The sequence below is a fragment of the Montipora capricornis genome, chromosome 2, assembly GCF_036669925.1.
Source record: "Montipora capricornis isolate CH-2021 chromosome 2, ASM3666992v2, whole genome shotgun sequence".
In the NCBI taxonomy this organism is placed as follows: domain Eukaryota; kingdom Metazoa; phylum Cnidaria; class Anthozoa; order Scleractinia; family Acroporidae; genus Montipora; species Montipora capricornis.
In genome coordinates this window covers 54,243,944-54,253,943 of record NC_090884.1, presented here as the reverse complement: position 1 = coordinate 54,253,943, position 10,000 = coordinate 54,243,944, and the positions used below count along the sequence as shown (strand labels likewise).

At 38.3% G+C, this 10,000-nt stretch overlaps 2 protein-coding genes across 2 annotated transcripts in view; one reads left to right on the top strand and one right to left on the bottom strand.

The window, feature by feature from the left end:
- The window catches only part of LOC138027160 (FAD-dependent oxidoreductase domain-containing protein 1-like), a 9,981-nt gene extending 7,714 nt beyond the window's left edge, over positions 1-2,267 (bottom strand). The window contains exons 1-2 of the mRNA XM_068874682.1: positions 1,982-2,267; positions 1-153 (exon numbers count right to left, since the gene is read on the bottom strand). The exon at positions 1-153 is cut by the window's left edge and continues 77 nt beyond it. Coding sequence (XP_068730783.1) covers positions 1-153; positions 1,982-2,245 — 417 coding nt within the window. The 5' untranslated portion in view covers positions 2,246-2,267. The remainder of the gene's footprint in view (positions 154-1,981) is intronic.
- Positions 2,268-2,368: 101 nt separating this feature from the next.
- On the top strand, positions 2,369-9,242 carry LOC138038119 (uridine-cytidine kinase 2-like). Its single transcript, XM_068883941.1, has 7 exons — positions 2,369-2,496; positions 3,699-3,858; positions 4,520-4,616; positions 5,481-5,623; positions 6,139-6,236; positions 6,838-6,886; positions 8,058-9,242. Exons 1-7 carry the CDS (start codon positions 2,386-2,388, stop codon positions 8,195-8,197), a joined length of 798 nt encoding a protein of 265 aa, XP_068740042.1. The 5' UTR covers positions 2,369-2,385; the 3' UTR covers positions 8,198-9,242.
- Positions 9,243-10,000: the final 758 nt, after the last annotated feature.

Sequence of the window (10,000 nt, the reverse complement as noted above, 5' to 3'; positions counted from 1 at the left end):
CTGGATGTCTGGGGGGTCGCACCCTTCAACTGACAAAAACTGGCCAATGTCTGAGAGAAACTGAAAGCTGGACCTACTCATCTGAATATTTTCAAGCACAGAAAACTGTTGGCGAATTCCTGCCAATGCCAGTACGGTCGATGCCTTTTCATACTGCAAGGAATCAAAGGAGAACTGTGAAGAAGTCGTACGTGGGAGTTCTAGATCTGTTTCGATCAGTTGCTTTCTGATATTGTTAGGAGATAATGACTGAATTGAGTCAATTCGAATCGTATTTGATTTTTATCTACACCAGATCATCTGGTGTAGCCTGAGATCATTTTCAAGGATCCTCAACTATATAAACGGCTACGAATGCCTCAGTTTGCGATAAGTAAAAACAAGCATTGTTTCCAAAATGTTTCAACCTTTCACGAAATCTGGAACGGATCATGAAACATGCTATATTTAGTTGCATTTTATCGATGCAAAAGAACCAGGTGAAAATAGTCGCCAACCGGGGTTTTTGGCTCTTTTAATCTTTTTACGAGTTTGTTAAAAGCCTATGAAGTACCAGAGAATAGCCATTTAGCTAGGTAAGAGTGAATTTGTGTTTGATTCTTATCGTAAAGGAATGCTTCACTGTTCAACTACAACAAGTGGACAAGCAGATCGACAAGCAAATGTCTCTTCGCTTTCAGACCCCTCATATTTGCATAGTGACACATTATTTTAGTCTTCCACTGAGCAATGGCTCGGTAACACATGCTGACTGCAACAAGTATCAATCCCGTCGGAACGAAGAAAAATATTACGTACAGTATTACATTGCATCATTACTTTGCAAAGCGAAACGTCGAAAAATCGATATTGTGAGCTGCGAAAGCTTGAGATCTGTATAGTCATGTACTGTTCCAACGAATTTTGTCACAGACTGTAGTTTTCTACCCATATGAACTATGTGAGCGTGAGCCCTACTAATGGAAATGGCCCACACAAGGTAGAGCAGCGGTTATCTAACCCGAAGGTCGTGGGTTCAATTCAAACCCTGGTCAGAGTTTTTCACTGTCCTTGTGTGAGACCATTTCCATCTGTTGGGCTAACGCTCCCATGGTTTATATGGGTAGAAAACTAGCACTTTACATCACCCTCTAATAGTTAACTCTGTTGAAATATAAGTGCTACACGGCCAACGTTTGCAAAAAAGTGACCCTTCCTTGGACTTATCAATTAGTTTACATGTGAGTGAGTGAGAAATTTGCATATTCTGTCCCCTAACGATAGTCGTTTATAATCGCTTCGCGCATCCACGACTAAAAAAACTGACCCTATTTTGGAAAGGTGAAGAGAACCTGGGTTGCGTAAATGGTTAGTATTAAACCACGTTTTCTTAGGCCGAATTTAATGATTAGCGCGAACAAAACAAAACAAAACACAGCGGTGCGGTGGCCTCATGGTTAGTGCGCTCGACTCCGGATCGAGTGGTCCGGGTTCGGGGCCTGACCGGCGACATTCCGTGTGTTCTTGGGCAAGACACTTTACTCTCACGGTGCGTCTCTCCACCGAGGTGTATAAATGGGTACCGGCGTAATGCTGGGGGTAACCCTGCGATGGACTAGCATCTCATCCAGGGGGAAGTATAAATACTCCTAGTCGCTTCATGCTAATGAAACCGGAGATAAGCGCCGGCCTGATGGGCCTTCTGGCTCGTAAGCAGTGGCTTTACCTATTACCTTAATTTTGGAAAGGTGAAGAGAACCTGGGTTGCGTAAATGGTTCGTATTAACCACGTTTTCTTAGGCCGAATTTAATGATAAGCGCGAAAAAAAAAAAAAAAAAAACAGAGGAAAATTGAAAAAAATACGAATCGTCACTACAAACCCCTGTCCCCTCGTTTTGCCTACATCCACTATTTCGCGTCACTCTCGACATCCTCGTGCAGAGATGCATTTGCATCATCTATGTGAAAGCTCTAATAATTTCACTATGAAGTATAGCTTACGGTTGGGTCACTCTCAATCACGCAAATTTTGCCACTTCCAGATGACATTCTGTTCGCAAGAAAGTAAGCTGAAGATGAGCCCATTACTCCACCACCAACGATGGCAACATCGTAGACTTTACGCTCCCAGGCGCCGTCAAGACGTCCCGAGCCACAAAAGTTACAGGACAGTGACAAGAAACGAGAAAATATCAGGTTAATGCACTTTGTACGGAGGCACACACTATTTCGTAACGTCTTTACGAAATAACGGAGAGCAGCCATGTTTGAAAGCGTCAAAATAAGAATACCTAATTAGAAATTTAAAACAATGCTTCTTTTGTCTTGCGCAATCCTTTATATGGTGATGCCCGATCACGGTTTGTCACCCCAGTCCCTTCTCTTCCTTCCTGTGTTCAACAAACATGGCGTCGGTTTCTGACCTCCTACCTGTGACTGTCAGAAGAGAGGTGATGAAAAATATTCCTCCCAAACCATTTCTCATTGGAGTTGCTGGTGGATCAGCATCTGGAAAGGTAAATTCAGCTCTTGTGCCTTACTTCCGAGCAAATGTCCTCATGTTGTAGGTACAGACTGACTATAAACAGTGTATAAAATCGATTGTAAAAAATTGCAAGTTGTTGACTTTTCCTGGGGTACCACGATAGGATGGCTTTCAAAGCTGGTCTAAACAATTTTTACATGCGTCTTTAGATCACATACGTCTATAAAGCGTTTTCTCGATATTGGTGGTATTTGAAAAAGAACAACAGAGTTAACTTATTATTACAATTAAAAACATTTGTTTCCTGCTCCGGAAGCATAATAAAAGTTAAAAAGGTTTTACAAACTCGGAGCTAAAAGTTAAAACTTATGAAATATTTCGTCCGTTTTTTCAACCGGACTTCATCAGTCAATGATGTGAATGTTAAAAAGATGAATTTTAAAAAGGTTTTTAACGCCTCTTGGGGGTTAGAATTGTGTCATAGATGGCTGCTAATTCGTAACCATCGTCTCTGTTTAACGCCGGTTTCGTAAGCTTTTTAAAATTCATCTTTTTAACATTCACATCATTAACTGATGAAGTCCGGTTGAAAAAACGGACGAAATATTTCATAAGTTTTAACTTTTAGCTCCGAGTTTGTAAAACCTTTTTAACTTTTATTAACTTATTATTGTTTAGCGAGAAAATTGCATGACATGATCACTGCAAACTAAATGGCGGCTGCTTGTCCCTTCTAATTGCCGAGTCGGTTACAATCGTTTTGAACGACTCAAACCCATGTCCTGTGAGATGCAAGTGTCACGTAAATTAGCTGCGCTAGTTGGCAGTCGTAGCTAAAAGTGCAAATTACGGTAAATTAAGACAAACCAGGAAGTCTCTTCGTAAACATTGTCACATATGTAAAAACAGTAAGTGAAGTACTGCATACTGTACAGTAACAGTAATACTACAGTTACGTAACACTGTAGTATTACTAATACAGTATATTCACCATTCGTGCGCCGAAATTAACGTACGAGGTCAGAGTAGTTTAGTATCGGAAGAGGAAGAAGAAACAGAGAAAGAAAGAATAGCACATTGAAACTGTTAAATTTGCTATGGCACTGGAATATTAAGTCTTTGAATGAATTTGAATGCTGTCTTTTGTTCTTGTGTTTTATACCCATCAGATGGGTGAAGGTGAAATGAGGTTAAATTTATCAACTGCATGGTGATATAAACAGTTTTTTACAGTCCACAGTATGTGCAAAAATAATGGAACAATTAGGCCAAGAAGGCGTAGACTCCAACCAAAGACGAGTTGTGATTATCAGTCAAGAGAGTTTTTACAGGGAACTTCATGAGGTTGAAGCTCAGGATGCAAAAGTGGGGAATTTTAACTTTGATCATCCTGGTAAGTTAGATCAAAGTCTGTGGTGTATGAGGTGGTGGTTTAATTTTTCCCTGCCTAAATGCTTTTTAGTTCAAGGTACATACATAATTTATAATTGTCATCTTTCATTCAACATATTTGAAAGGATATAAAAAAGCAGGAAAGGGCCACATGACTTGCACTAAATAATTGATTTTTGTACATTTAGGTAATCGAAAAGATTACATGTATTTTCCTGCTCTGCGTGGTTAAATTGAATACTTGACTAACGTCGACAATGCAATAATATTTAAACATGGAATGCGTTACATTAGTTTTAACTGTATGTTTAATTTAGAATAAAATATTCCTCCTGTAGTAGATAAAAATGTATCTCTTTTATGCATGAAAATGGACTGCAAGCTCATTTGTCATTTGCTAGTCCTCAAAACACCACTGCTGTATAAACAAAATTTTAAAAGTGTGTCTGCTTAAGTTTCAATGAACTAAAGATTAAGCCTAAATTAAGTAGTTTACTTCAAGTAATAACAATTTTTTTATAAAAAGATTTTGCTTAACATGTCCCTCTCAGGGTCATTTTGTTGATGTGTCAGACCTTATTTCATAATTATGTTGATAAATTTATCATGTACTGTAAGAGAAAAATCCGTACAACTTACAAGCCTTTTATACACTTTAACAGATGCCTTTGATTTTGACATGACTGTTGAAACGCTACTGAAAATAAAAGCTGGAGAGGTTGTTGAGATTCCAATGTATGATTCTGTGAATGCTACAAGGTAAGCTGACTTGAGCTGTACTTCATGTATCATAATTATTACATGTTATTTGCCAGCTGGGAGGTCTGTATAACTGTGACTGACCCTTAGCTAGTAAATAACTTATTTATCTTTTTCCTCTCTCTCTCTATCTTCTCTGAAATCACTTTTTTAAATTGTTGACTCGCATTGCCCTTTATACCGTTACAGTAGTAAATGCAGCAAGCAATTTACAAACTGAATTGTGCACAATTCCTCTAATGTTAAATCAACAACTGACGCAGCGGAACGGTCTAAGTTTCTGGCCTCTTCATTTGATCAGCGACAATAGGACAGATAGGTGACATTAATATTTTGTCACTCTTGTTGGAAAATCAGACCCAAATCCTGTGGATAACATTTCCTTCCATCTTGTTGCTCAACCCTTGTCTCAGTAAAATTGCAACATTCTGTGGTTTTTTCATACGAATTTCTAATCACCTCATCTCTGTGGTGTGCCATTTCGCTTTTCCTTTCATCGGAAGCTGGTCAATGATGACGTCACCAAGTAATATAATTTTAGCCAATCAGTATTTTGCCTCTAAAATTTGGATGCGACATTCAAAATTCCAAGGGATGTGTGCAGGCTCTCCCTCTCTCTTTCCCAACTGCTCTCAGGCTACTCAGAAGACAGACAATGAACGTCACAAAGTGTTCCCCAAATGCTACTCATCAAGTAAGTATAAACTGTTGCTAACCTTTACCCTAACCCTATTGTTAGAAATACAGTGTACATGACTGTAGGTAGGAAATTCTTAGACTTGAAGGGACACTTTGTGTTGGATATAGAAATTGGGCTTGCTTTTCTGGACATACATGTAACCGTAACTTTCATTCCATTATCAGGAAGTCAGAATCCATTACTATACACCCAGCTGACGTGATAATGTTTGAAGGCATTTTGACACTCTACTTCAAGGAAATACGTGATATGCTGAATATGAAGTTGTTTGTAGATTCAGACAGTGATACAAGATTATCAAGAAGAGGTAGGATTAAGCCTCAGTCCTTTTCACATCAGATGACACAAGATCACAATGAGTACAACAATAGTGCATGCTTGTCTCTCCCTTCTCCTGCGTCTATGCAGTATTGATAAACCACTTAGTGCCTCCATGAGTTCTGCCTGAGGCTACCTTCACAACATTTTTTAAAAAAATGGAAGGCTCTGTGGGAATCAGACCGCTGGTAATTGAAACCTTGCACCACATGTATCGTCTGCAAAAGTCACTTTGAATTTGTAGTCATTTTGGGATGACACTTGCTTGGGTCATGACAGTCCATTCTTTGTAGCAGATTAATGACAGTTACAATACAGTAACTGTTTCATTCTCATGTATACTTCCTCATCTGTGACCCTCTCTTGCCTTGTCAAGCCCAAAACCTTTTGTGAACAAAGGTCTCATTAATTTAAAATTGTTTGGCATTAGATGTATATTTACGTTGGTCGTGACATCTACATGTAAACATTTAAGATAATGGTAACTTGCTTTCACCTTGATAGTTTTACGAGACACTCAGGAACGAGGAAGAGATCTGGAACAAGTTCTAGCTACATACTCAAATTTTGTCAAACCAGCATTTGAGGAGTTTTGTCTTCCTGTAAGTTCTCAACTAACTGTTATAACTTATTGCACTGTCCTACATGTAAGTGACTCTTGTGAATGAAGGGGTTAATTTGCACCACCTGGAAGACCTCACAAGAGTAGTTGCAAAAAATATATACAAAGTACCGTGCGTATCTGGCGGGATAGTCTATCACAGGATGGTTTTGGCCCGAGTGGGCCGCGACTGGCATGGGGATCAGTAGATTTCACTCTGGGCCAAGACACAACAAAGTACAGGTAACCATCGATTTACTCCAGCATGTCTAAATAATCCTGCAATGAAATATCCCACCAGCTATGCAGGCTATAAATAATTATACAGAGAAATAAAACAATGGGACCAAGCCCTTTAAACAATACAGGTGCAGCTGGCAAAGATCCAGGGAAACTAGAGGTTTTAAAGAGGTGCACACCAACATTAATATAGGCCAGGTAATAAAACTTTCTTGACGTGTGTGAGGTTGTGTATGTGAAGTCAATGTATAGACACAACTTAGCTTACTAGGAACCCAGGCCTACCTACATGAACATGTATCTGTCAAACTAAAAAGTAAGCTTAGTTTTCTGACATTTTGCTCTGTTTACAATAATTTCAGACAAAAAAATATGCAGATGTGATTATACCAAGAGGATCAGAGAACACAGGTAGTCACCTGGTATTATTTATTGACTAAATCCCAACAAAATATACAGAGGTGACAACTTTTCCATTGTTTACTGCTCATTGGAGTGCCTATAGTGTTTTCTGCTGGTCAAAAACCAACATTTGACTTGATTTACTTTCATTGTTCATTTCAGTTTACAGTGTCCCCAATTAGCGCTCCAGCGCTAGAACGACTAGACACTTAAATAAAGTTCCTTTCCTTTTCAAACTATAGCCAGGAAGTTGAATTGGGCTATTCCCAAGACAGCTTTTGCAAGTGGTCAGAGGGTGACTTAATATGGGAACTCCAGGTTCTATAAAGTCTGGTGGATCGACCCACTCTCTTTTGCCTTTAACTTAAAAAGAAAAGGAAAGGAAAGGAACTTTTATTATTGAAGTGTCTAGTCATTCTAATGCTGGAGCAGTAGTGGACCTCTTTAGCTTGTACGTTTTGTTTTCCCATTTCAGACCTTGTGATGTTCCCAAGGGAATTTTCCTTTTGTTTTTTCATAAGTTATGCACACATATGCACGTGCATAAGACGATGTTTGAAAGAAACTGTTCCTTAGGCCCGTTTCAAACGTCGAACTTTTCATGTGCCGAATCTAATGCAAATGAGCGAAAACAATAGATTTTCTCATTTGCATTAGATTCGGCACATGAAAAGTTCGACGTTTGAAACGGGCCTAAATTAACATCACGTGGTCTGAAATGGGAAAACAAAATGTACAAGCTAAAGAGGTCCATTGGGGACACTGTAAACTGAAATTAACAATTATTACTGGTAACACAAATCAAGTCAAATGTTGGTGTTTGAAGATAGGGGAATTATCGGAGTACCCAGAAAAAACGTCTCGGTGCAGAGTGGAGAACCAACGAACTCAACCCACATATGATGCCACATCTGGGAATCGAACCCAGGCCACATTAGTGGGAGGCAAGTGCTCTCTCACCACTACGCCATCCCTGCACTCCAAAATGAATGAATGAATGTCTCATCGGTGTTTTACACTATTTACATTGTTAAAGGGGACATAGGTGTTGTTAAGTTAATCCAGCTTCCATTGATGAGTGAAATGTGTCTGGCCCCTTAGGAGGCAAAAGAAACAACTAATTTAACCTTCAAAATTAAAACAATTTGTCAAGGTGTAATCTGTCATAATTTTGTTGTAGTTGCTATTGGCCTTATTGTACAGCACATCAAAGATATTCTAAATGGTAACACAAGCAGTCAAGTTGATGGTGGCAAGGAACCAGGAAGATGGCAAAGACAACTCTCCGACCCGAGTATGATTTCATCCAGACCACATTGAAGGCTCTAATAAGTTGAGCTCTACAAATTTTGCTAAAATTATTCCCACACCTGCAGTTTGTTAATTTAATTAATCAGTATTATTTTTAATAGTAATATGGTAATTAATAATTGGTAATCAATATTATTGTCTTTTTTCTTTATCAGATTCCTGTATAACATGTTAATTATCTTACTCTTTAACTCTTAGTTGACATTACCTATGGAATGATAATCTTTTTACAGAAAAAATAACTGAAGTGGGTAAAGTGTAAGTCTAATATAACCACTAACAGTTTATCAACAGTAAAATGACGTATTTTCTGTTTTTTTTTTTTGTTGTTGTTGTTGCTGTTTAAGGTGATGCACGATATATTTACTACTTTATTCAATAATGATAATGATGTACACATGCAATGTAGATGTAACACAAAATGTAATTTTTACTGTGCTGTAAGCTAACTTAAAGTGCGCCTAAACTCAAATATTTTTCATCTACAATATTAATCTCCCAACCAAAAGCAAACATGTCTCACCATTCTTGCCTCAATATTTCGCTTTTTACCTGCCAGGCAAGACGCGCAAAGTTATCAAAACCAGCAGTTATTTGGACCCATGACTGTGATGTGAGAGGCATGGGTCTATTCTCGATTTGACCTCACAAACTGCTTTGCAATGCAAAATTTATCTGAAAACAGGAATGCAAAGCAGTTTGTGACATAAAATCAACAATAGACCCAAGCCATTCCCCGGGGATGGAGACCAGTTTGGGTGTGGCCCAGGCGTTTTTGGACGCCTAAAAGAGACCATAATAATTATGGTCTCTTATTATAACACAGAGAAATAAGAAATACAGTGACTTTTTATGATGGCAAAGACATTATCATCTAGTACTTTTCACCTACGTGACGAAATATAAAAGTGTAAATATGCACTTTTATATTTCTTCGCGCGCAACCCTAAAGGAGACCTTCACGGCTACATATGATTGCGTTTTGCCCAAAACACCCTATGTGAGACCAAAATCCGAAATTTGCACTCCTAAGCGAGATGACAAGTATCCCTGCCCTTTTATATGGGAGCGCCCCCCCCCCCCCCCCATCCCCTTCCCCTGTGCCTTTCACATCACGATCGTGGGTCCAAATTATTGCTAGTTATGCCAAGTTTATGTGGCTTGCACGAAACAGAAAAAGGGATATTCTGGGTAACAATGGTGACATATGTTTGCTTTGGGGGGAGATTTATATTAGGAAGGAAAATAATTATTTAAATTTGATCAAACTTAAGAAGCAAATTTGTAGAGCTCCTCTTTGTTTGTTTGCTCGCATTGGGATAAATTTTCAATGAATAATAAGTTTACAGATAGATAAATTTTATCAGATGTTACATAGACATGAGGTGTGATCAGGCGGGCCTGCAACACTGGTGTGGTTAATTGTTTAACAGTGTAAAGTTAGTTTTAGTTTGACATTTTATCAGAGAGTTTGAAGTCTGAAAATAGTATATTTATAGTATAGTCCGTGAAAGATATTTACTAAGTATATGCAGTGTTTACCAGGTAAAGCCTAAGTAGAATTTATGTATGCTTAGCCGTTGTGAAAATTTTTTCCGCATTGCAGCCAATTTTGCCAAAAAAAATTCAAAATCTCAGCAATAAAGCTGAACCAGTTTTTACAGGAAAAGTTAAGTGGTGCAAATCCTTTCGTCCAAATAGGATTAATTTGTTCGCATATCGATATTTGTTTTTTTTTAACTTTGGTAGAAGGGTAACACTGCAGATTTGCTCATGTAGCATTTATGGGATTAGATTATTTTCTGCTTTGAA

Coding starts and splice junctions, on each gene's coding strand:
- LOC138038119 (XM_068883941.1), top strand. CDS start 2,386: ATGGCGTCGGTTTCTGACCTCCTACCTGTGACTGTCAGAAGAGAGGTG. Junction 4,617..5,480: donor GATTCTGTGAATGCTACAAG/GTAAGCTGACTT, acceptor TTCCATTATCAG/GAAGTCAGAATCCATTACTA. Junction 6,237..6,837: donor TTGAGGAGTTTTGTCTTCCT/GTAAGTTCTCAA, acceptor CAATAATTTCAG/ACAAAAAAATATGCAGATGT.